Source organism: Hemitrygon akajei, chromosome 7 (genome assembly GCF_048418815.1).
Source record: "Hemitrygon akajei chromosome 7, sHemAka1.3, whole genome shotgun sequence".
Taxonomy (NCBI): domain Eukaryota; kingdom Metazoa; phylum Chordata; class Chondrichthyes; order Myliobatiformes; family Dasyatidae; genus Hemitrygon; species Hemitrygon akajei.
This window is the reverse complement of record NC_133130.1, coordinates 170,429,390-170,456,669: the sequence shown is the minus strand read 5'-3', so window position 1 is coordinate 170,456,669 and position 27,280 is coordinate 170,429,390. Positions and strand designations below refer to the sequence as shown.

Sequence of the window (27,280 nt, the reverse complement as noted above, 5' to 3'; positions counted from 1 at the left end):
TTAGCAAGTCTATTCATTTCTATTGGCACCCAAGAATTCTCAAATCATATTTTGAATTCATAGAATTAACAAATATATTTAATTGATTTGTATTTAATTGACTTCTTGTGCTTTAATTTGACTTTTATTTTTAAATTCAAAATGTTATGTTTGACTATTTGTGAATGTCAGCATCATAACAATCATTCTAAGAGTTCTTTCTGGCAGCTGGTTCTGCTTGGTAGTGTGGATTAACTGGCTGTCAACTTTCCAAAAGACCTTGTTGATCCAGACCTAATCATGCATCTGCCTGCTGTGTTTGTATTATTTTGTCCTTCAGTGAGCTGACTGCCAGCTAACACCAGTATTGCTGGAAATTTGCCCATTCAGAAGGTGCTGCAGGTGAATGTGGGTATAGGAATGCAAATTGTTGGCAGCTTAGTTGCAAACTGTATGTCATGAATTGTGGGGATGTATGCTACTCTTTAAAAGACTTTCTGAAAAGTTACAGGAGTTTTATAAAAGATGTGAGGTGCTTTTATAAAAAACGTCCAGATCTTTGATCTAAATATAAAGTATTAAATAACCAATCAGTTTTTCTGTAGGTTTTGACTTTGCAAGGGTTTATAAAAACTGTATGATGTAAAAATATATATATGATTAGTGCAGTATATTGTTCAATTCTTCAAACAAAATCACAAATACATGGCCAGTTACTGTCTGTAGATTGACAGGCTAGGAATTCACAGTTATCCTTAAAGGTGAAAACTTGCACCTTTAGATGAACAGTAAAAGTTTAAATTGAGATTTTTTAAATGGCTGTTTTTAAAAAAAATTTTATTATGAAGCTGTAGTGTGTTTTCACAAAATAAGTTTAATGGACATAAATTTAGCTATATTATAGATATGAACCAATTTTGCAGAAATTTTTGCTGCTTGGTAGGTAGTTGCAAAATTAGATTGATGTTTCCTTATTTTATAAAAGTGTACCTGGAAATAATAGTAACGTGAAATTCAAACAATAATTTGTTTTTGCATCTATTATGTAGAAATATATCTTAGTGTTCTAGAAAGGTATAAATAAATGAAACAGACAAAGTGTTTGTCCTATTCAAAATGAGAGGGAAACATAAAGCAGATTAGCCTGATGTCCATTGTTGGAAAAAATATTTGAAGCAATTACTAAGCAATTAGCATATTTGGAAAATCAGATTCTGATCAAGCATAGCAAATCAGCGTCAAGGGGGATATTTTGCCTGACTCATTTATTACAATTTTTGAAGAAAGCTTAACCAGAGTGGATGCATTTCAAAGTTCAAAGGTTCAGTTATTATCAAAGTATGTATCCATATGCAATTCTGAGATTCGTCTTCTCCAGATAACCACAGAACAAAGAAAGAACATGAAAGTTGTTCAGAGAGAAACATAAAACCCACCCTCCCATGATCCCACACCCTCCTCTCCTGCACAAAACTCAAGAACAATGACCCTCAACCTCCTACACCCGCACAAAAAACTAACAGACTGCCACAAGAACATTAATCCCCAAACCCCTCCCCTCGCACAACAAAATGGAAAGAGGTGAAAAACACAATGTAACAATCATAAGTCTGAAGAAGTCCACTGTCCAGAAATGTAATAGTCTAATCCATAATGTGAATTCACAAGGTAAGAATGCATAATGTTGTAGTAATATATTGGCATAGATAGAGAATTGGCTATATATAGGGAGTTTTCTGGCCCATTAACTGCCAGTTAACTGTCGGCTAACTATTACTTGGATTGCACTACCTGTATGTATAATCTATATTTTCATTTATATTTATCATTATTATTGTTATGAGCAGAGAGACATCTGCCGGAAGTAAATTCCTTGTATGTGCATAGGTACTTGGCGATTAAAGTCTGATTCTGATTCTGATTATTTTACCAAGAACATCCACTTTCTCTACATATCCATCCATCTCAGAACAATTTCTTTCTTTATAGAGAATTGACCAAAGTGCAAACTTCAAAGTACATTTATTATCTAAGTACATATATGTCACCATATATTACTGAGATTCATTTTCTTTTGGGAATTCACAGTAAATACAAAGAAACTAAACAGAATCAATAAGTAACTGCACACAACAAAGATAATCAATGTGCAAAATGCAAATTATGCAATTACAAAAAAAGCAAAATATAATAACAATACATAAGACCATATGCCATTGGAGCAGAATTGGGTTATTCAGCCCATAACCCTGCTCTACTATTCCCCCCTCATTCTTCTAAACTCCAGCGAGAACAGACCCAGAGCCATCAAACGCTCCTCATACATCATTCCTGGAAGAATTCCTGTGAACCTACACATGATCCTCTCCTATGCCAGCACATCTTTTCTTCGATAAGCGGTCCAAAATTGCTTACAATACTCCATGTAGTTTGAACAATGCCTTATAAGGATTCAGTGTTACACATTTGCTCTTATATTCTAGTCCTCCTGAAATGATTGCTAACAATGCATTTGTCTTTTTACCACCAATTCAACCTGCACATTAGCCTTTAGGGAATCCAGCACAAGGGCTCCTAAGTCCCTTTGCACCTCAGAGTTTTGAATTTCCTCCCTGTTCAGAAAATAGTATTCTGCATCTTTATTCCTTCTACCAAAGTGCATGACCATACACTATATTCCATCTGCCACTTCTTTGTCCATTCTCCCAATCTGTCTAAATCCTTCTGCAGTCTCCTGCTCCCTCAACACTACCTGTTCCTCCACCTATCTTTGTATTGTTTGCAAATTTGGCCGCAAAGCCGTCAATTCTATCATCTAAATCATTGATAAATAATGTGAAAAGAAGTGGAACAATGGTCACCAGTAGCCAATCAGAAAAGCCTCCCTTTATTCCCACTCTTTACTAATCTTGGCCAGTCAGCCATTATCAATGCTAGTATCTTTAATGCCATGGGTTCTTTTCATGTTAAGCAGCCTCATGTGTGGCACCTTGTAAAAGGCCTTCTGAAAATCCAAGTAAACAACATCTACTGAGGGGAAAAGATAAGTGTCTAGAACTCACCGTGGGTCAAATTTGTCACTTCACTACTGGACTCCTGTCAGTCTAGCTAGGACCTCTGAATATTATACTGGAGAGAATGACCCTCAGATTCCACAAGTGGTTCACAGGAAACAGAGCTGTACGTCCTACAACTTTCAGCCCACCATGTCCATTTTGACTACACTGAGTGGCAACTTTATTAGATACCATCTGTGCCTAATAAAGTAGGCCACTGAGTGCATTTTCATGGTCTTTTGATGCTGTAGCAACCCATCCACTTCAAGGTTTGAACTGTTGTGTGTTCAGAAATGCTCTTCTGCACACCACTATTGTAACACAGTTATTTGAGTTACAGTCACCTTCCTGTCAGCTTGAAACAATCTGTCCATTCTCCTCTGACTTCTCTAATTACACATGAAATTAATCTAGTTTTCATGCACAGAACTGCTGCGTACTGGATGTTCTTTTTTTGCACCATTCTCTGTAAACTCTAGACTGTTGTGCATGAAAATTCCAGGAGATTAGCAGTTTCTCAGATACTCAAGCCACCCCATCTGGCACCTACAGTCATTCCACTTAGTCACTTAGATCACATTTTTTCCCCATTATGATGTTTAGTCTGAACAACAAGTGAACCTCTTGATCATGTCTGCATGATTTTATGTATTAAGTTGCTACCTCAAGATATTGAGCACGAGTTGTAGAGACCTTGAAAGTGAGTCCATAGGTTGTCAAAGCAGTTCAGTGCTGTCACTTCCACCCACTCAATCTACCCTTTGTCTGGCTGAATTTATTCTCACACTTTTCATTCACATACTCCAAATCAAAGGTACAGTTATGGAAATGACTTGAGACCAATCTCTGCCTACTTTTTTGTGAGAAGTACAGAGTATTACTTGGGCTACCTTAGTTTCAATGGTACATGTGCAAGGCACAAAGCAAGTGTGTGATGGAGTACTCTGCCATTGTCTGGTTGTTCTAGATCCTAGACCATTCAGCTTTGACAGCAGGACTATGTATTGTGTTTGACAAATAGTCTATCTATTCCAACACTGTCTGTAAGAAGTTCATATGTCCTTCTTGTAAGTGTGTAGATTTCCTCTGGTACTCTGGTTTCCTTCCACAGTCCAAAGATATGCTGGTTAATAGGTTAATTAATATTGTAAATTGTCCTCTGTTTGGCTAGGGTTCAATAATTGGGTTGCTGGGTGGTCAGCTCAAAGGGCTAGAAGGGCCTGTTCCACGCTGTATCTGTAAATAAAATAAACTCTATCATCCTGAACACTCCTCTCCTTCACTATTTTTACAGTGTGGCTGCCGTGTGTACCATGTACTTATTCGCCTAGCCTACTATAACTATGACTCCCAAGCTCTCAACCTCTACCAACAAGAAGGACAAGGTCTTTAGGTGCATAGCAACAAAACTTGACAGGTCACGCACCATAATAACTTGGAACTCCCTTGTCAACAGCATTGTGGGAGAACCTTCCAAAGTACTGTAGTGGTTAAGGCAACAGCTTCCTAATATCTTCATTGGGGTAATGGAACTAAATGCTGCCCATTATGTAAAATATTATAAGAGTCTTTGTGCCTTTCTTGCAGATCACTGGAACTGAATGGGTACACTGCACTCAGGGATCAATTCATAGGGACACCAGTCTCCACGCACTATCAGTACCTGCCGCACCTTTTTAGCTATGCTGCTCATTCAGGTCTGTTGCCAGCTCAACCCCGCAGCTTAGATCCCCAGTCACATACTTTGGTTAGCCAGTTGGTTGGAGCAGAAGATCTCGAACCTCTTGGAACACCAATGCTGATTGAAGATGGGTGAGTACAGTTTAATGTAGTGCTGAGAAGATAAAACTTTATCCCAAAGAAAATTATTGAGAGAGTAAAACTATTGTTGCATCTAGGGCTGTATTAGTGATTCTATTGTTAACATTAACTTCTAATAAAGTGCTAACAGTGGATCAATTCCATCATATTCTGTAACTTAAATCAAACTCCATAGTCTGAACTCTTAATTAGTCACAACTTAGAAGTTACGCTCACAAAATGCTGGAGGAACTCAGCAGGCCAGGCAGCATCTATGGAAAAGAGTAAGCAGTCAATGTTTCAGGCTGAGGCCCTTCATCAGGACTGTTTGCTCTCTTCCATAGATACTGTCTGGCGTGCTGAGTTCTTCCAGCATTTTGTGCACGTTGCTTGGATTTCCAGCATCTGCAGATTTTCTCTAATTTGTGATTGGAAAACTTATTAATTCATTCTTTTGTAAAATGGTTGCTTATTTTGCAGCTGAATAATTACATTATTTTTTGGGGGGAGGCAATTGCTCTTACTTCGTATTCCTTGTTAAGTAACAAATGTCTGAATCAAATTAATCATTTCAATGTAAAGAGAAACTACCGAGTAACAAAATATGTGATCAAAGTACATTGGTCAGGGCGGAGTGCTGTGTAAATACTTCAATTACTGCAGTTCTGTAACGTGACCTCTCAATCTGCTCCACAAGCCAATGATTGTATCTACCTGGTTCAGCTGTGACTATTGATACCTGGCGTTCCAATTGGATCAGCTGAGCAGCAATAGCATTTCCAGCAACTAAGTAATTCAGAAGAGATTAAAAACTCAGTTGGCAAGTACTGGCATTTCATTAGTGCTTAATTTGCACAGAGGAACTTTTCATTTGCTGTGCCGATTAATAGAACTCCAGAAGGTGGAGTCAGGGAAAAGGCTAAACAGGGACAAAAAGCCTGAACAAAGTTGGAGGCATTTTGTGGCTTAATGCTAAAGGTGGCATAGTAAAGTTGGGATTAAAAATTGAATGCAGAATGAATAAATGAGTGCCCAATTATGGTGCCTGGAGGAGAGAGAAAGAAAATGGTATCTTGCTATAACAGTAGAGAGATATGTAGGTGTTTAAATAAAGTAGGAAAGGTAAATGGAGTGATGCAAAGAGGACAAAGTCATGGAAAGTTTTGAAGGATTTTAAAAACATTAAAGTTTTCTTTTTTGTGGGGGGCGATATTAATGGAGTATCACTAACTCATTTTGAAATGACTAGAATACAGTCATGCACAGACCATGGGTGATGATTCTGGTTGAATGTGAGGTCAATGAATTCTGGGCCGATAGCTCATGTACATACTTTGCAAGCTCCTCTTTGACCATGTTGAGACTTTCTTAATAACTTCATTTTGAGGCTTTATTAGGGAAGTGTAATCTTTGGGGCTAACTTTGAGCATCATCGCTGAATTATTCATAATTGTCATAATTTTAATAATTGGTTAAATAATTCATTTTAAATCTTTTGAGAAACTTTGATTGTCTATCTTAGAAATTTGAATTAGAAACCATAATGATGCTAATCACAATAGTCCGTTAAAAAGGTGTGAAGTTGATTTGCAGTGTTCTTTTTCCTTATTTCATGTTGGTATTTATAATGAAAATAATTCTCATTAGAGGTTTACAAGAAATATTTATCAAAGTGCTTAGAAGTCTGGTGGTTTTCTAAAATTGCTTTTTGTAACTTGGGGTCTAATTGTCTTTGTATTTTTAACAGGTATAAGGTAACTCAGGCAGAGCTATTTGCTCTACTTTGCCGCTTAGCTGATGAGTTGCTTTTCAGGCAAATTGGCTGGATCAAGAAATTGCCATTTTTCTGTGAATTATCAATCAAAGATTACACCTGCCTGCTGAGTTCCACCTGGCAGGAGCTCATCCTCCTCTCTTCCCTTACTGTCTATGACCGACAAATTTTTGGAGATCTTGCTGATGTCACTTCAAAGTATGCGCCATCTGATGATGAACTTCAAAGGTGAGACAGATGACAAGGAATGTGTGTGCAGCAGCATTTGATAACATTGTAGGGCGCAGTTATGAAAATTCTCATATGCCCATGCAATATAGCTAGATATCCTGGTAATCACTGGCTTTAGCATGCTTTCTTATGGTATGAAGTTATATATGGTGCTTACCTCCTAAACCTGCTCCACCATTCAATTAGTTCATGGCTGATTCTGATTGTAAGCTGAACTCTCCATTTCCGTCTAGTCACAGTAACCTTCCACTCCCTTGCTTATCAAGTATCTGTCAACTTATGCCTTCAGAATATTTGCATGTCCAAATTGTCAATGATCAAAGAATCCACAACAGCGAACCATGAAGAAAGACATTCCAATAGGACATCTGTGTCCTGGGCTAGAGTGAAAGCAGAACACCTGCCTAATCATTCCAATAATATTCTGAAAATGAGCTCTCTGTCATTATACAAAGCAAGGATGTAATGCTGAGGCTTTACAAGGCATTGGTCAGACTACACTCGGAGTATTGTAAGCCGTTTTAGGCCCCTTATCCAAGAACAGCTGTGTAGGCATTGGAGAAGGTCCAGAAAAGGTTCATGAGAATGATCCTGAGAATGAGGAAGTTGATAAATGAAAAGCATTTGATGTCTCTGGGACTGTACTCAGTGTTGTTTAGGAGAGAGGATTGCATTGAAACCTATCAACTGTTAAAAGACCTAGATAGAGTGAATGTGGAGAGGATGTTTCCTATAGTGGGGGAATGGAATCTAGGATCAGAGGGCACAGCCTCAGAATAGAGGTCATCCATTTAGAACAGAGATGAGGAAGAACTTCTTTGGCTAGAAGGTGGTGAATCTGTAGAATTCATTGTCACAAATGGCTATGGAGGCCACATTGTCATTGGGTATACTTACAGTGGATGTTGATAGGTTATTGATTAGTAACAGGTTATGGGGGAAAGGCAGACAAATGGTTCGACATGGACTACATGGGCCAAAGGGCTTGTTTCTGTGCTGTACCTTTTTATGACTCTGCTGAACCTTCTATGACTTTAATGGGATTAAGAGGGATAATAAATCAGCCATGGTGGAATGGCGGGTCAGTCATGATGGGCCAAATGGCTTAATTCTACATAAGAACATAAGAAATAGGTGCAGGATTAGGCCATCTCGCCCGTCGAACCTGCACCGCTATTCAATAAGATAATAGCTGATCTGGCTATGGACTCATCTCCACCTACCTGTTTTTCCTCTTAAACCCTTAATTCCCCTACTATGCAAAAATCTATCCAACCTTGTCTTAAATATATTTACTGAGGTAGCCTCCACTGCTTCATTGAGCAGAGAATTCCACAGATACACCACTCTCGGGGAAAAGCAGTTCCTCCTCATCTCCATCCTAAATCTACTCCCCTGAATCTTGAGGCTATGTCCCCTAGTTCCAGTCCCCTACTTCTGCTCCTATGTCTTGTGGTCTTATGCTGATTTACAGCAGTGCATCTTTAATTGTTCCAGTAGTAGTTTAGAAACACTAATGCTATTGTCTCAACTCAGATATAACTGTCTTATACTATTTGTAACCCATATTTACTTATGCATTCTCATTTCACAAAGTCTCAGAAACACAAAACATTTTATTGAACTTGGCAATGTATAAATACCTGTTGCTATCATAAACCTGTAAACACAAGAAACAGCTCTCACCCATTGATGATTTTCTACTTACTTTATATCATAATTGTAGAATGTCTGATCATTGGCAAGCCAAACAAAAGCAGCACTACAGTTCAATGTTGAAAATTTACCGTAAAGTGTTGATCAGAGATATTGCCTGTGTGGCCATATAAACTCATTATTTTGTGGGCAGTGCACAAAGTGAACCCTGGTAGCTAGCTACATCACATTCCCTAGGGTAGCTAGTTGTTAGTTGGTAGGAAAGCCCTACCAGAAACCACACATCACAGTAAAGGGGCAGAAGCAACTGGCAGTCGACAGCTTTACTTATCTGGGCAGTACTCTATCACGAGCGGTGAACATAGATGCCGAGATCAGCAACAGAAATGCCAAAGCCAGTGCCGCCTTTGGGAGACTCCGTGAGAATGTATGGGAGCAGAGAGGACTCAGCCTTACCACCAAGCTGAAGGTCTACCAAGCAGTGGTTCTCACCACCCTCCTCTATGCCAGCGAGACCTGGACTGTCTACAGCAGACACGTTAAACAGCTCAACCGCTTCCACTTGAGCTGCCTCCGCAGACTTCTCCACGTACAATGGCAGGACAAAGTCCCAGACACGGAGGTCCTGGAGCGGGCTAGCACCCACAGCGTCTGCACCCTCCTACAGAAAGCCCAAGCCAGATGGGCTGGCCATGTCGTCAGGATGTCTGACAGTTGATTACCAAAACAGCTGCTGTATGGAGAGCTGAGCCAGGGCAAGCACTCAGTTGGAGGGCAGAAGAAACATTTCAAAGACTGCCTCAAAGTATCCCTCAAAGACCTCAACATCAATCTCAGTAGCTGGGAATCGCTTGCTCTGGACCGCCCAACCTGGTGGAGCAGGACCACTAAAGCAGCGTATGCAGCAGAAATCAGATGCACCGCCGAGGCTCAGAGGAAACGCACCGCGCGCAAGGCTCTAGCTACCTCCACTTCCACTGCAGCACCTACCCTCATGTGTCCCACATGTGGGTGAGCTTTCAGGGCCTGGATTGGCCTCACCAGTCACCTCCGGACCCACAGTCACAAACCCTCCACCTGACAGAAGTCGTGGTCATCTTTGACTCCGAAGGACGAACAACAGCAGTTAAAAATTTTCCAAAAGTTGAAGGTTTTTGAATCTTCCAAAATCATTTGAAAATATTTCAAAGCATTAAATTTGAAGCTATTAAATTTGAAAAGTTTTAAATACTGTCCGTGGAAACATTAACAGTTGCAGTTTGGATGAAGGCTCATGGAACTGAAAGGTTAATCCTGTTTCTCTCCCAAGTAGTTGCCTGAATATGCTAGATGCCCTGAGTGCTTTCTCTTTTTATCATGCTAGATTTAAAGTCTAATTTTAAAAAGGGGTTCTGCAGACCCCCAGTACATTCAGGGTTATTTATAGAAGATATTTGGCATCATGGAAGGCATCAAGCAGGATGAAAACATAATCAGATTAAAGAATGCATACACAGCAAATCATTAAGTAAAAGGGGCTTATTTTAAAATATATATTTTGCCTTCTGCAAAGAACATTTTTCAAATTATTTATTAATCTGAGGATGTGAAACTCCATACTTCTGAAGCTAAGTCTTCAGTACCAAAGAGATTTATTAGCAGTTATACTTAATACGCAAATTAACGCCTTATTCAATAAGGCGATAATTTTAGGGTGTTGAAGTGAAGATCCAGGAAATGTCAAATATTGTTGGTATTTTACATTGTTACTGAAAATTCTTAATTTTGACATTATTACTTTATGAGTTCCATGCTATGCTCAGTGTTACAGTTTAGAGTTCATTGAGTTATGCAGCATGGTAACACACCTTTCTGCTCAGCTGGTCCATGCAGACCAAGATGCACATCCAAGCTAGTCCCATTTTCCAGCAATTTGGTTCTTAAATCTTTCCAATCCATGAATCTTTTCAACCATCCTTTAGAAGTTGTTACTGTTAAAGAAGTAACATACACAAAATGCTGTTGGAACTCAGCAGCTCAGGCAGCAGCTATGGAAAGTCTGAATGAAGGGTCTTGGCCCAAAATATTGACTCTTTTATTCCTTTCCATAGATTCTGCCTGACCTTCTGAATTCCTTCAGTATTTTGTGTGTGTTGCTCTGAATTTCCAGCATCTGCAAAATCTCTTGTGTTTGTTATTGTTAATGAATTGTGATTGAGAGAAAAGTACTGTTGAAAAAAATCAGCTGAGAAAGTACTGCTGTGTTCAAACAGCATTTCTAGGGCCAAAGTGATGCTCCGTTCTAACAGTGTTGCTCTCAGTTGACAAGATATATCATTTACATTTGTCTTTTTGTTTGCCTTAGATGAAGTTTGTAGGTTGTAAGATTTTGAAAGAGTTGCTTTAGCATTATTGATATGCTGATGAATACTTTTTTTGGAACACCAGGATGTTAACGGCCTGAATTTAGGAAGAACCCGGTTACTCAGGCAAAGCAAAATGAGGATAAATTTGAAAACTGGGAGAGTTCAAATTCTGAAGATTTTCAAAAGGAAATAGTCTTTTTTTGGTGGGGATGGGGATCTATTTATTCTGAGCTGTCAAATTCAAGATAATAATAAGGAAACCAAATCTTACGGTTTGTCTCCCAAGCATGGCTTCTTAAAAATTTATTTTGTCCTGTCAAATTTTCTTAAGGATTTTTATTAAGCAGCATGATTTATCTTAGTCTTATTCAAACTTTCATCTATTCATTGGTAAATTCTGCCATTTTAAATTCTGTCTTCCATCACCAATTTGAGCCAGATTTATGGCATATGTTTTCTTAGCCATCCTCTTAATCAGTTTTGTCATTTGACTTGAGATTAGCCATATTATTCTGATACACAATGTGAATTCGTGCAGGAGTGGATCAGTTGCACCATCCAGTGACAATCTCAAACTTGGCACTAATGAGTTTTTATAGCAAGTAATTTTATACATGAACAACTGCATGGCATCTTTAATGTGTATTCATTTCTACCCAATTTTCCTCCTACATTGAAGCACAGTTATTTATTGGAGGTAGGCTTGGTTTTCTGAATGATTTATATCTTGTTGGTTGTCTTTGCAAATCCACTTTTCTTAAGTCAAGATAGAATGATGTCATTATAATGTTAGCTTTGAAATAAAATACAAAAGTCCTTTTTCAGAAAACCTGGCTTAAGTGTTTCAATATATTATGTTAATGACATATTGTCATAAATTCTGAATTGTTTGAAAGAGGGAAAGTCAGGAGCTGTGGAGGAGTTTGCTCTTCAGTGACAACTTTGCCTTTTGCTAGTGATGGATGCTTTGTGCCATATAAGGGAGGAAAATTGGTAGAAAGCAATGCAGTAATAATACTAAAGATAGGATGATTCTCAGCCTGGGGAATTTATGAAATTGACAAGTGTTTACCGAAATCTAACAAATGTTCCAATTTCATTTTATAACATTGGAGAATTTCCAGTTCAGTCATGAAAACTGTTATGTACAGATATGCACCTACAGTCTCTTTGGTGTGGAAATAGCTAAAAAGTTTGATTGACTGATCAATTTTATTGTTTGACTAAAATTTTTAACACTTCTATAATTCTTTGCAAAGTTAGACAGTACACATCTCGTTCTAAACAGCCAATTAACATCTTTTAAAGGTGTTTAGACAGGATCTTGGATAGAAAGATTTAGAGGGATGTGAACTGAATGTAGGGCAAATGGGACTATCTCAGGAAGGCTCATTGGTCAGCATGAACATGTTAAGCTGAAGGATGCTACCATGCTGAAGAGCTCCATGACTAGCAGAGGACATGTAAATTTGTGAACTGGAGTTTTAAAATAACATTCACAAACCCATCCAATGCATTGTGTAGAGACCCATTGCCATTTTACAATGATAAGATGCATATGTATTAATGCAGTGTCTGCTTCACAAGCCAGTTCTAAATGCTGTTTCTCTTCAAATTTGGTTGTAAATAATTGCACTTGAAAGAATAATAACCAAGAAATGTTTAATGCAGAGAAAAATGTCAAAATACATTTTACAAAATTAATTGTTCTCTAACTGTTTGAGTTTCCTGATAATTAAAGATATTGTGGCTGAATAAGAACTGGACTTGTGAAGTATGCCTGATATTTGCCAGGACTGTAATGTTAGAAATGAAAAGTAAAATGTTCATTTTTTAAAAAACTGATCACTAACATGCACTCAACTATTTCTATTTCAAGTGTGCAGCTTGTTGTAAAAACTACATAATGTCTTATTGATTTTGTTCCATTAGATTCAGTGAAGAGGGAATGGAAGTTATGGAACGACTAATCTACCTCTTTAGAAAATTTCAACAGCTGAAAGTTAGCAATGAGGAGTATGTGTGCATGAAAGCTATCAACTTTCTTAATCAAGGTAAGGAATAATGTGGTAGTTTTAATGTTTTTGACAAAATTCCTTTTGCTCTATTTGGCCTTCCTTAAGCTGGAAATACAAACACCTATGTCAGGATGCTCTTCATTGACTACAGCTCAGCATTTAACACCATCATTCCCGCAATCCTGATTGATAAGTTGCAGAACCTGGGCCTCTGTACCTCCCTCTGCAATTGGATTCTAACCAGAAGACCACAGTCTGTGTGGATTGGTGACAATATCTCCTCCTTCCTGAAGATCAACACTGGTGCACCTCAGGGGTGTGTGCTTAGCCCACTGCTCTACTCTGTATATACTCATGACTGTGTGGCTAGGCATAGCTCAAATATCATCTATAAATTTGCTGATGATACAACCATTGTTGGTAGAATCTCAGATGGAAATGAGAAAGCGTGTAGAGGATACCAACTAGTGGAGTGGTGTCACAGCAGCAACCTGGCACTCAATATCAGTAAGACGAAAGAGCTGATTGTGGACTTTAGGAAAGGTAAGACAAAGGAACACATATCAATCCTCATAGAGGGATTAAAGAGAGATTGAGGAGTTTCAAGTTCCTGGGTGTTAAGATCTCTGAGGACCTAACCTGGTCCCAAAATATTGATGCATCTATAAAGAAGGCAAAACAGCAACTATACTTCATTAGGAGTTTGAAGAGATTTTGTATGTCAACAAAAACACTCAGAAGTTCTACAGATGTACCGTGGAGAGCATTTTGACAGGCTGCATCACTGTCTGGTATTGGGGGGGGGGGGGGGGGAGAGGGGAGGGGAGGCTGCTGCAGAGGATTGTAAATTTAGTTGACTCCATCTTGGGTACTAGCTTACAGAGTACCTAGGACATCTTCAAGGAGCAGTGTCTCAGTAAGGCAGCGTCCATTATTAAGGAACCCCAGCACCCAGGGCATGCCCTTTTCTCATTGTTACCATCAGGTAGGAGGTTCAGAAGGCTAAAAGCACACACTCGGTGATTCAGGAACAGCTTCTTCCCCTCCACCATGGGATATCTAAATGGACATTGAACCCATGAACACTACCTCACTTTTATATATTATTTGTTTTTGCCAAATTTTAAATCTGTTCAATATACATATACTGTAATTGATTTTTTTTCTTCTATACTGTATTATATGTTGCATTAAACTGCTGCTGCTAAATTAACAAATTTCACAACACATTCCAGTGATAGTAAACCTGATTTTGATTCTATTTTAACCACTTCTGCCTCACTGAAGTGGAAATAAAAGTCAGATCAGGTGTGGTGGTAACTGACATTGAATCTGCATTTTCTTAGCCAGTAGCAATAACTTCAAAAAGGATTAACGCCGTCATCTGCTTTCCTTTGTTTAAAATCCATAAGATGTGGCTGCAAATCTCTAGATTATAGGTGTGCCAGCAAAATGCACTAAAGAGAAAATAAGTCTAGTTCCATCTCTTTTGCTGTTATCTGAAGATTTTAATACTTTGACTACTAAAGTAGGAGAAAAATATCTGAATCAGTGTGAACATAGCTAAACAAGCTCATTACCCCACTGCGTCCATGTCAGCCATGAGGTACCTCCCTACCCCAGTCCTATATCCCAGTATGTGCTCATAGCTTTCAGTGCCTTGGTATTTCAAGTACTCACCTAAATCCATTGTAAATGTTGTGAGGATACCTGCCTCTGCCATTCCTGTAGCGAGTTAAGCATCCAATTTTTTAAAAAAACCACCAAGTTGCTGGAGGAAATCAGTAGGTTAGTCTGCATTTGTGGAGGCAAACGGATAATCAACATTTCAGATCAGAACTTTGCATCAGTGCTCAGAGTGTAAGAGGGAGATAACCAGTATAAAGAGGATAGAAAAGGCAGGCACCAGCAAGTAACTGATTGACGTAAGTGAGGAGAGCTTGCCCTTGCTATCCTTTGCTTCCACAGATGCTGCTTGGCAGTTCCTTCAACAACTGTTTTTGATCTAGATTCCAGCATCTGAAATGTCTTGTGGAGCCTGCAATCTTCACTAAATACATTGTAAATCTTTTGCCCCTTAAATTTGTGCTTTTTGGTTTAGACTCCTGCTAAGGGGGAGAGTTTCTCACAATTGTAAGAAATGTACTGTACTCCTTCACTTTTGTATGCCTCAGCCTGATTTCCCACCCTGGTTTTCTCCACTCCAAACCTGGGTCCCACAGAGGAAATTAAACCCATCGCTATCTAACAGGTAGGAAACTGTTCTGGACTACTTGTCTGTCTCTCCTGACTGGTAGTCATTCAATCCACCATAGTCTGCATTTGTTTAAAATTAGGAATGACCAACTACCTGTTAAAAATATGCTATCCATATAACACTCAAGCTGATCAAGACAGTTGTATTTCCTTCAGAAATGGTCAGACAGATCACAAGGAGCATGGGTCATATGATGCAGGGTTTAGACCTAAAATGATGGCAGTTGCCTTCCCTCCATGGATGCTAGTCGACCTTCGGCGTTCCACCGGTGTATTATTTGATGTGCCAGATAATGAGCCTCTTTTATTATTTGTGTGCATTTTTTCATCGATACCATTAAATTTCTTTGTACGAACGTGAACGCTAGCAAGAAAATGAATCTCGGGGTAGTATATGGTGACATATACGCATTTTGATAGTAAATTTACTTTGAACTTCACTTTATTGTTTCATGGATCCAATTTGATCTAGAAGCAACAGAATCATAGAATACTACAGCACAGAAACGATCCTTTGGCCATCTGGTCCATACCAAACTATTAATCTGCTTAGTTCCACTGACCTGTCCCTGAACTAAAGATAGCCATACTTGTTCCCATCTATATCCCTATTCAAATTTCTTTTAAATGTTGAAATCAAACCCACTTCCACCTGGCAGCTTGTTCTGAAATTTGTTAACTCAGCAGCAGCAGTTCAATGCAATACATAATCTAGCAGAGAGAAAAAAATAATAAATAAAATAAAACATGATAATAAATTAACAAGTAAATCAGTTACGTATATTGAATAGCTTTAAAAACATGCAAAAACAGAAATACTGTTTTTTTTTAAAAAGGTGAGGTAGTATCTAAAGCTTCAATGTCCATTTAGGAATCGGATGGCAGAGGGGAAGGAGCTGTTCCTGAATCGCTGAGTGTGTGCCTTCAGTCTTCTGTATCTCCTACCTGATGGTAGTGAGAAAAGGGCATCCCTGGGTGCTGGAGGTCCTTAATAATGGACACTGCCTTTCTGAGACACCGCTCCTTAAAGATGTCCTGGGTAGACCAATTGAATAACTGCTTTGGTTCTGCCTTCACTAAGGAGGACATAAATAATCTTCCGGAAATAGTAAGGGACCGAGGGTCTAGTGAGATGGAGGAACTGAGGGAAATATATGTTAGTAGGGAAGTGGTGTTAGGTAAATTGAAGGGATTAAAGACAGAGAAATCCCCAGGGCCAGATGGTCTGCATCCCAGAGTGCTTAAGGAAGTAGCCCAAGAAATAGTGGATGCATTAGTGATAATTTTTCAAAACTCCTTAGATTCTGGATTAGTTCCTGAGGATTGGAGGGTGGCTAATGTAACCCCACTTTTTAAAAAAGGAGGGAGAGAGAAACCAGGGAATTATAGACCGGTTAGTCTGACATCGGTGGTGGGGAAAATGCTAGAGTCGGTTATCAAAGATGTGATAACAGTACATTTGGAAAGAGGTGAAATCATCGGACAAAGTCAGCATGGATTTGTGAAAGGAAAATCATGTCTGACGAATCTTATAGAATGTTTTGAAGATGTAACTAGTAGAGTGGATAGGGGAGAGCCAGTGGATGTGGTATATTTAGATTTTCAAAAGACTTTTGACAAGGTCCCACACAGGAGATTAGTGTGCAAACTTATATTGGGGGTATGGTATTGATGTGGATAGAGAATTGGTTGGCAGACAGGAAGCAGAGTGGGAGTAAATGGGACCTTTTCAGAATGGCAGGCAGTGACTAGTGGGGTACTGCAAGGCTCACTGCTGGGACCCCAGTTGTTTACAATATAAATGATTTAGACGAGGGAATTAAAAGCAGCATCTCCAAGTTTGCGGATGACACGAAGCTGGGCGGCGGTGTTAGCTGTGAGGAGGATGCTAAGAGGATACAGGGTGACTTGGATAGGTTAGGTGAGTGGGCAAATTCATGGCAGATGCAATTTAATGTGGATAAATGTGAGGTTATCCACTTTGGTTGCAAGAACAGGAAAACAGATTATTATCTGAACGGTGGCCAATTAGGAAAAGGGGAGATGCAACGAGACCTGGGTGTCATTGTACACCAGTCATTGAAGGTGGGCATGCAGGTACAGTAGGTGGTGAAAAAGGCAAATGGTATGTTGGCATTCATAGCAAAAGGATTTGAGTACAGGAGCAGGGAGGTTCTACTGCAGTTGTACAAGGCCTTGGTGAGACCCACACCTAGAATATTGTGTGCAGTTTTGGTCCCCTAATCTGAGGAAAGACATTCTTGCCATAGAGGGAGTACAGAGAAGGTTCACCAGATTGATTCCTGGGATGGCAGGACTTTCATATGAAGAAAGACTGGATCGACTAGGCTTATACTCACTGGAATTTAGAAGATTGAGGGGGGATCTTATTGAAACGTATAAAATTCTAAAGGGATTGGACAGGCTAAATGCAGGAAGATTGTTTCCGATGTTGGGGAAGTCCAGAACGAGGGGTCACAGTTTAAGGATAAAGGGGAAGCCTTTTAGGACTGAGATGAGGAAAAACTTCTTCACACAGAGAGTGGTGAATCTGTGGAATTCTCTGCCACAGGAAACAGTTGAGGCCGGTTCATTGGCTATATTTAAGAGGAAGTTAGAGATGGCCCTTGTGGCTAAAGGGATCAGGGGGTATGGAGAGAAAGCAGGTACAGGGTTCTGAGTTGGATGATCAGCCATAATCATACTGAATGGTGGTGCAGGCTCGAAGGGCTGAATGGCCTATTCCTGCACCTATTTTCTATGTTTCTATGTACTCTGTAACCTAGTACTCAAGATGGAACTGACTAGATTTACAACCACCTGCAGCTTCTGTCAGTTCTGTGCAATAGCCCCTCCATATCAGACAGTGATGCAGCCTGTCAGAATGCTTTCCACGGTACAATTATAGAAGCTTTTGATTGTATTTATTGACATGCCAAATCTCTTCAAACTCGTATAGCTGCTGTCTTGCCTTCTTTACAACTACATCGATATTTTGGGACCAGGTTAGATCCTCACAGATCTTGACACCCAGGATCTTGAAGCTGCTCACTCTCTCCACTTTAATCCCTCTATGAGGATTGGTATATGGTTCTTCATCTTACCCTTCCTGAAGTCCACAATCAACTCTTTCGTCTTACTGACGTTGAGTGCCAGGTTGTTGCTGTGGCGCCATTCCACTAGTTGGCATATCTCACTCCTGTACGCCCTCTCATCACCACCTGAGATTCTACCAACAATGGTTGTATTGTCAGCAAAATAAAATTTGTAGATGGTATTTGAGCCATGCCTAGCTACACAATCATGTGTATATAGAGAGTAGAGCAGTGGGCTAAGTACACACCCCTGAGGTGCAACAGTACTGATCGTCAGCAAGGAGGATCCAATTGCAGAGGGAGGTACAGAGACCCATGTTCTGCAACTTTTCAATCAGGATTGTGGGAATGATGGTATTAAATACTGAGCTCTAGTCAATGAACAGCATCCTGACGCAGGTGTTTGTGTTGTCTAGGTGGTCTAAAGCTGTGTGGAGAGCCATTGAGATTGTATCTGCCATTGACCTATTGTGGCGATAGGCATATTGCAATGGGTCCAAGTCCTTGCTGAGGCAGGAGTTCAGTCTAGACATAAACAACCTCTCAAAGCATTTCATCACTGTTGATGTGAGTGCAAATGGGAGATAGTCATTAAGGCAGCCCACGTTATTATTCTTAGGCACTGGTATAATTGTTGCCTTTTTGAAGCAAGTGGGAACTTCTGCCCGTAGGACTGAGAGGTTGAAAATGTCCTTGAATACATCCGCTAGTTGGTTGGCACAGGTTTTCAGAGCCTTACCGGGTAATCCATCAGGATCTTCTGTTTTGCGAGGGTTAACTCTCTTTAAAGACAGTCTAACATCAGCCTCTGAGACGGAGATCACAGGGTCATCAGGTGCAGCAGGGATCTTCACAGCTGTAGTTGTGTTCTCCCTTTCAAAGCGTGCATAGAAGGCGCTGACTTCATCTGGTAATGAAGCATCACTGCCAATCATACTATTGGGTTTCGCTTTGTAGGAAGTTATGTCTTGCAGACCCTGTCAGAGTTGCTGTGCATCTGATATCGCCTGCAACCTTGATCGAAATTGTCTCTTCACCCTTGAAATAGCCCTCCGCAAATCATACAACACACACAAAATGCAGGTGGAACACAGCAGGCCAGGCAGCATCTATAAGGAGAAGCACTGTCGATGTTTCAGGCCGAGACCCTTCGTCAGGACTAACTGAAAGGAGAGATACTAAGAGATTTGAAAGTAGTGGGGGGAGGGGGAAATGTGAAATGATAGGAGAAGACCGGAGGGGGTGGGATGAAGCTAAGAGCTGGAAAGGTGATTGGCGAAAGTGATACAGAGCTGGAGAAGGGAAAGGATCATGGGACGGGAGGCTTCGGGAGAAAGAAAGTGGGAGGGAGCACCAGAGGGAGATGGAGAACAGGCAGAGAGAGAGAAAAAAAGAGCAACTAAATATGTCAGGGTTGGGGTATGAAGGGGAGGAGGGGCATTAACGGAAATTAGAGAAGTCAATGTTCATGCCATCAGGTTGGAGGCTACCCAACTGGTATATAAGGTATTGTTCCCCACAACAGTCTCTGCCTATATTCGGAGTAGAGGTACAGCCAGGTGATTAGACTTCCTGAAGTGAGGGCGTGGAACAGCACAGTGGGCATTCTTGATGGTGGTGTAGCAATGGTCCAGTGTATTGTTTCCTCTGTTATTGCAAGTGATGGTAGTTGCTTAGTTATTTGTTTCAGACTGGCCTTGTAAAAATTTCCCAAAACGATGGTGAAAGTGTTAGGGTACACTGTTTCATGCATGTTGTTCCCATTACTCAGATTATCTAAAGCCTGCTTGACATTGGCCTGAGGTAGAATGTAAACTGCTACTAGAATGACCCCAGAGAACTCCGGTGGTAGGTAAAAAGGACAACACTTTACTGCTAGATATTCCAGGTCTGGTGAGCAGAATTGGGGCAGCACTGATATATTTGTGCACCAAGAAGAGTTAATCAAGATGCATACTCCTCTACCTCTGCTTTTGAGAGACTCTATAGATCTATCCTGATGGTGTATAGTAAACCCGTCAATTTGAGTCACTGCATCTGGTACAGAAGGGGTTAACCAGGATTCCATGAAACAAAGGACACATGCGGTCCTAATGTCCCTCTGATTCAGCACCCTGGCTCTGAGATCATCAATTTTATTCACCAGAGACTGCACTTTCAGCATCAAAATAGTCCGTATAGGGAGTTTAAAACCCCGTTTCCTTAAACACATTTGTAATCCTGATCTACGCCTGCATTTCCTCCGAGGTGTCCTCCGTGGACACTTCCGACCTCAAACGGTATTGTTTCCATCAGTTTTAAGCAGTGACAGTTCATTTAAACGCATTAAAACATCTTTGACTGTACTGACCTTGGAAGCAGTTGTGCTTTTTAGCTGTAACGGGCTGAAACGGGAATATTTAATCATATCCATTGAGAGTATTGCTGCTTCTCAAGTCGCGCCTAGGCATCCTGGAAATCTCCCCTCATTCTCCTATCTTCTAGGAAATAAAGTCCTATTGATTTATTAGCCTTTAGTTAAATGTTAGGATGTCATGTGAAAATTTTTAAAAATCTTGGAGTTTATAGCTCATCAAAATACTGATTTATCTTAATGTACTTATACAAATATTTCTTGATGATTTTGGTTTTCCCATTTTAAAGATGTTCATATAATTACTGTATTCAAATTCTTTTTCATATGCTAAACTGTTAAATTATTTTTAGGTTTTAACAGATCTATCCAATTCTCCTTTCTGAGATGATAGGCATAATTACTTTGTGCCTGATGAATGTTCAGACAAAGGAGATAAAGATGCAATTGCTGCTGTACACTTGATATTTGTATTGGAGTTGGTGCTGGGCATTTTAAATAATTTTTATCTTAAGTAGTATGTGCTTAAATAATATCAACTTGGAGCCATTATAACCTTAAAGGTGTGCATAATTTGCATAATTTTATTTATTTGAGTAATGAAAAACCTACCAAAGCTCATAAAAATAGTTCTACTTAATGCTCCACGTATCTAAGAAAGGGTTCTTCCCCTCGTATATGAATACTCCATTAGGATTAAAACTTTGAAGGATGAAGAAATATGTTGACTGTCTGAAAAGAAATAGCGTTCATCCAATGTTTTTTAAATACAGAAACAGAAAGTACTGGAAATATTTGGCAAGTCATACAACATCTGTGGATAGAGAAATAGCATTTGTAGTTGAATGAAGGGGGAAAGATAGAACTAATCAGTGGGAAGATTATGATCTTTCAAGATTCAAAGAGGAAATTTCCTCTCTTTCGTTAAAACTGATCTAAGATGCTGAGGATTTTTAACACTTTTATTCCATATTGATATCACAAATTTTGATGATAACTTAGGATATTTAAATCTTTAAATATTTAAGTATTTAATATTCTTCTATTTCTATCAATTGAGAATTGCTTTCTGACTCCAAAATTGGCAAATTTACTTGTTTTTTTAAAAATATGTATTTTCCACAATAGAACAACTGATGGTGACAAATAGGACATGGTCCAATCATTAATATGTTGATTGTTTGCTATTTGGTGTGATTATTAGCTCTTTCTGTTTGTAAGCCAGTAAGAAATGAAGTTTTTAGATTGCTGGTGATGATCATGACCCTTGTTGGTCTGAAATTCCTGGGACAATCACTAATTAAACCAAATCTCAGACCACACGCATTATAATCTGAATAAGAGGTCATGGCTAAGACATTATAATCTTCAAAACAGGTGGCTTATACACAGTTTATGGCAGTAGCAAGAGAAAGATTAGCAATAATCTGTACAGTTTCCAATTTTCTATCATATTCTCTGTCTCAATGGCACATTTTGCAAAAAGTCATAGTCATAAAGCAGGACAACCTGTTGCACATATCCATCAATCTTTGGCCCCACTCCCTCATGTACCTAACCAAGTGCTTCTTAAATACTATTTGTACCTGCCTCAATCATTTCTTCTGTCACTTTGTTCCATATATTCTCCCCTCTAGGTCCCTTTTTAAATCTTTGCCCCTCTCACCCTAAACCCAACTCTCCTAGTTCTCTGAGGTCCCCTGTCCTGGGGAAGGATTATTAGTCACTGCCTTATTATTTCTGCCTTATCTATGCCTCATTTCAATAAAAATTTCTATAAGCTCACCCATCATTCTCCTGTGTTCCAAAGAATAAAGACCTAGCCTGGCCAATGAGCAGCAGGAGATGGGTGGGACTTTTAATAAATACGTCTCTATGTTTACCTAAAAGAAAATCATTGTTGCCTAAGAGATTAGGAAGATACATGGAGATGTTTTGGAGTTGTTCATATTACCAGGGAGAAGGTATTTGTAGCTTTATAGTGCATGGCTAGAAAATGGTTAATGTTTCGTTGTTTAAAAATGGTAGCAAGGACATCTCAAATTCAGGTTCATATTTATCATTTGTATGTTGAAACATACAGTAAAATGTTGTTCGCATTAATAACCTAAGGATGCATTGGGAGCAGTCTGCAAGCATTTCCACATATTCTGGTACCAACTAGCATGCCTACCATGCCTGGCAGAACAACACAGAACACAGCAAAATGAACATGCCAAGTGTCAAAGCAGCAGCAAAACAAGCCCAGTTCTATATTCCCACTGACCTATGTACCCCACCCACATACACAGTTCTCTTACCCCAAGATAGGCTGTCTTTAGCCTCCAGTGGTTTTGTGGATTTGCTGACATTAGGCCCTCAACTTCTCCAGCAGATTTCCAGACTCGGGACTCCAGCCAATTGAACCTCGACTTCCAGACTTCCAATTGACCGTCGGGCTTTGAGCTGGACTTCCAGCTGACCTTTGGGCTTTGGTCTTTGGTATCGACCTAGGTTTAGTTGATGACAACAAATGAGGACCCTTCTAAATGGGGAGAAAATTCGAAAATCAGAAGTGCAAAGGGACTTAGAATTCCCTGATAGATAACTTGCAGTGGCAAGGAAGGCAAATGCAATGTTAGCATTCATTTTGTGAAGACTAGAATATAAAAACAAGGATTTAATGCTAAGGCTTTATAAGGCAGTGGTCAGGCTGCACTTGGAGTATTGTGAGCAGTTTTGGGCACCTTATCTAAGAAAGGATCTGCTGGCATGGAGAAAGTCCAGAGGAGGTTCACAAGAATGATTCTGGGAATGAAAATGTTAATGAATAAAGAGTATTAGATGGCTCTAGGCCTGTATTCACTGGAGTTTAGAAGAATGATGGAGGATCTGCTTGAATCCTACTGAATATTGGAAGGCTTAGATGGAGTGGATGTGCAGAGGATGTTTCCTACAGTGGTAGATTCTAAGACAAGAGGACAGAGCTGCAGAATAGATGAATATCCATTTAGAACAGAGATGAGGAAGAATTTCTTTAGCTAGAGGATAGTGAATCTGTGGAATTATTTGTTTGTTTATTGAGATACAGCGTGGAACAGGCCCTTCCGGCCCTTCATGCCACACTGTCCAGCAATCCCCTGATTTAATTGGACCCTAATCATGGGATAATTTACAGTGCCAATTAACCTACCAACTGATACATCATTGGACTGTGGAAGAAAACCAGAACACTCAGAGGAAACTCGCGCAGTAATGGGGAGAATGTACAAACTCCTTGCAGGAAGTGGCAGGAATTCATTGCTACAGACAGCTGTGGAGACAGAGTCATTAGCTGTATTTAAAGCAGAGGTTAATAGATTGTATATTAGTCAGGGCATCCACGGTTATGGGCAAAATGCAAGAGAATGGGGTTGAGATGTATAATTAATCAACTATAATGGAATACTAGAGCAGAATCAAGACCATAAGACAAAGGAGCAGAAGTCGGCCATTTGGCCTATTGAGTCTGCTCTGCCAGAACAGAGGGCTGAATGGCCTAATTCAGCTCCTGTATCTTAAGTATGATGACTCAAACGCTGATCTTGTTAATTCATGTATCGGGGGGGGGGGGGTGGAATCACTGATCCTTGTGCCTCTTGCCTGCACAGGTCCAATCCTAGGGGGATGGGTGGGGGTGTTAGTGGGCACCTGTCCCCATTCTGGCTGTTATGCGGGCCTGACCTCCAACAATTCTTGCAGGATTTGACAAGGTGGATGCAAGGACAATTTATATCTTGGCTGAGAGGTCTATAGGAGAATGAGGGGTGATAGTATTTATTTAGAAATGCAGCACAGAACAGGCACACCCTGATTTAACCCTAGCACAATCACAGGAGAATTAACAGCACTCGGAGAGAACCCACGTATTCCACGGAGAGGATGTACAGACTTCTTACAGATGACATAGGAATTGAACTCCGATGCCCCAAGCTGTAATAGCATTATGCTAACTGATACGCTACCATAGCACACTACTTAATAAAAGATGAAAGGTTTCTGTTTTACATTTTTGGATATTCAAAGGTACAATTTAATGTCAGAGAAATGTATACAATATACATCCTGAAATGCTGTTTCTTTGCAACCATCCACGGAAACGTAGTGCCCCAGAGAATGAATGACAGTCAAATGTTAGAACCCCAAAACCCCCTCCCCCTCAGCTCCCCCCTCCCGCATGTAAATGGCAGCAAGAAACAATCCCCCCTCCCCCCACTGGTAAAAAAAAAGCATCGGCACCTGCCACTGAGCACTCAAGCTGGAACAAAGCAACAGTAAAGACACAGACTTGCAGTACTCCAAAGACTACATTCTTCACCCAGCATTCAACATACCACAGGTTCTCTCTCTCTCTCTCTCTCTCTCTCCCTCTCTCTCCCTCTCTCTCCCTCTCTCTCCCTCTCCCTCTCTCCCTCTCTCCCTCTCTCCCTCTCTCCCTCCCTCTCCCTAGTGAGGAGAAAGAGCTGTCTCTGTTTTCACAGCGAGCGGGAAGACATAACAAACAACTCGCTAGTTTACGATGTTAAAAGTCCACGACCTCGCCTTTTTTTTTCAAGCTCTGTGCCCAAAAATCAGGATCATGAGTCTCTGGGTACACAGCCGCAGATATTCCAACTCCCTCGATACACAGGTCTCCTGTTGTGACACCGCCTCCAGAGCCCCAAGATCCTAGGCTTCCAAGGCTGAGCCCTTGGTGTGCTGACAGACAACGGCCAGTTATGAAACCCGAGAGCGGGTCCCATTCCCGCAAAAAACTCTAGTCAGTGCGTAACTCCAGGTCAGGGTCTTCAAAAGAACCCTGAAAGGGAAAAATAAAGATATTCAAGATGGAATTAGAGCTGTTTCCGAAGATGCAAGCAAATGAATTGCCATTTAGCGGCATCATCACTCTGCTCTGCCTTCTGTACACCTCTAGATCTTTCCAAAAGTCCATGCTTGACTCTTCCTAACTCCTCCAAGTGCCTCTTCTCCATGACAGTCAATATGCTGAAGAAATCCAGAGCTGCTTTTGTCCAAATTGTCATGATTTCAACTGTCATACTCCCTAATATTAGAAAATAGATAAGTGAATAGAGCTCACAGTTAAGTCTTAGAGGAAAAAAAACATTGTTTTCGTTAACTCCCTTCACCCCTACCCAAACTAATCTACAACTTCACTTCCCACTGCTTCCACCTTCCTTTCTATTAGTTCAGGTTGATTCATGCTTCAAAATCCTGTTTAATCCAGAGGTAAATCTAAAATTTCACTTCCTGTTCATTACTGATGTAAATTGCATCCAACTTTTCAAAATTGTTCTCTTCAATTAACAAACCCCTTACTCTTTGGTAACTCGTTTATGGTTTCGTTCCCTGTTGGATTGAATTTCTTTAACTGTTAGTGCCAGCTTCCATTTCTTCTCTCAATTTCTCCCTTCATGAACATTTTCAAGCCCCTCCATAGCTCTGCATTTCTTCAGTTTGCAAACTACTCCAACATTATTCTGTGACATGCATCATTCTGTTTATCTGACTTTGTCTGCCTCATTCTCTGACATGTTCTTTGATGCTTCCAGAAGCAAAATAGTGGATCTGAAAAAAGTTTATAATGATCTTGAGCATTATTTTGCCTTCTAAAATCCAGTTTTACTGTTGTAATCCAGGCAAGGAAAGAACTAGCTGCAGAATGGAAACAGAAAAATAAAATTTAGACGTTGAAAAACTGAAATAAAAACAGAATGCTGGAAGCACTCAGGTCTGTCAGTAGCTGTGGAAAGAGAAACAATTTACATTGCATGTTGGGATCCTTGTTCAGAACAAATACTTGTTCCTTTGAAGAACACCTTCAAACCTTCATTCCTTGAGTGCTCCACACTAGAGTAAGGCATTAATTTTTGCCAGTTTTCAGTGTATGTTTATTATCAATAGCACTTTTGTCTTTTCAGTAGGGCTTTTATTACTCAAATTACAAATCATTTCAAGAAATTTATTTCCAAAAGTAATCCATTGTAACATTCCGGAGGCCCACTCTGTTTGGACATTCCAGAAGTTCAATCAGCAGCAGAAGCAGAGCACAGCGAACACAGAAGGGACGAACTGGGCAGCCACTCTTGGGAGTAGGGTAGTGGTGAGAGTAGGAGTGTCAGGCTTTGGCTTAGAAGAGATGTTGGCTCTGAGTAAGTTTCCATGAAGATTCCCTTTGTTTGTCTTTCTCTTCTGTGTAGTAAATGGCCATTGTGTGTTCTTCATGCCGGATGTTGGAGTCCTGGGAGACCCAGAGTCTCCCAGGGAACTACATATGCATGAAGTGCATCGAGCTGCAGCTCCATGAAGACCGTGTTAGGAATCTGGAGCAGCAGCTGGATGACCTTTGGCTTATATGGGAGAGTGAGAAGATAATCTATCAGAGTTACAGGGAGTAGTCACACCTAAGTTGCAGGAGGCAAGTAGCTGGGTAACTGTCAGGAGAAATGGAAATGTTAATAGGTAGTTAGCGCAGAGCACCCCTGTGACCATTCCCCTCAAAAATAAGTATGCAGTTTTGGATACTTTTGTGGGGAATGCCACAGAGACCGGTTACTGGCACTGAGCATGGGTCTATGGTGCAGAAGGTAAAGAGGGAGAAGAAGGGAGCGGTAGTGATAGGGGACTCAATAGTGAAGGGAATGGACAGGAGATTCTGTGGACGTGAATGGGACACCTGGATAGTCTGTTGCCTCCCAG

The 27,280-nt window shown here is 40.1% G+C and overlaps 1 protein-coding gene across 2 annotated transcripts in view; it reads left to right on the top strand.

Annotated features, from left to right (window-relative positions):
- Window positions 1–27,280, top strand: part of LOC140731170 (nuclear receptor subfamily 6 group A member 1) — a 285,699-nt gene that overhangs the window by 249,273 nt on the left and 9,146 nt on the right. For both annotated transcript variants that reach the window (XM_073052586.1, XM_073052587.1), the window contains 3 exons: window positions 4,623–4,847; window positions 6,583–6,837; window positions 12,774–12,895. In XM_073052586.1, the coding sequence (XP_072908687.1) occupies window positions 4,623–4,847; window positions 6,583–6,837; window positions 12,774–12,895 (602 nt within the window). The remainder of the gene's footprint in view (window positions 1–4,622; window positions 4,848–6,582; window positions 6,838–12,773; window positions 12,896–27,280) is intronic.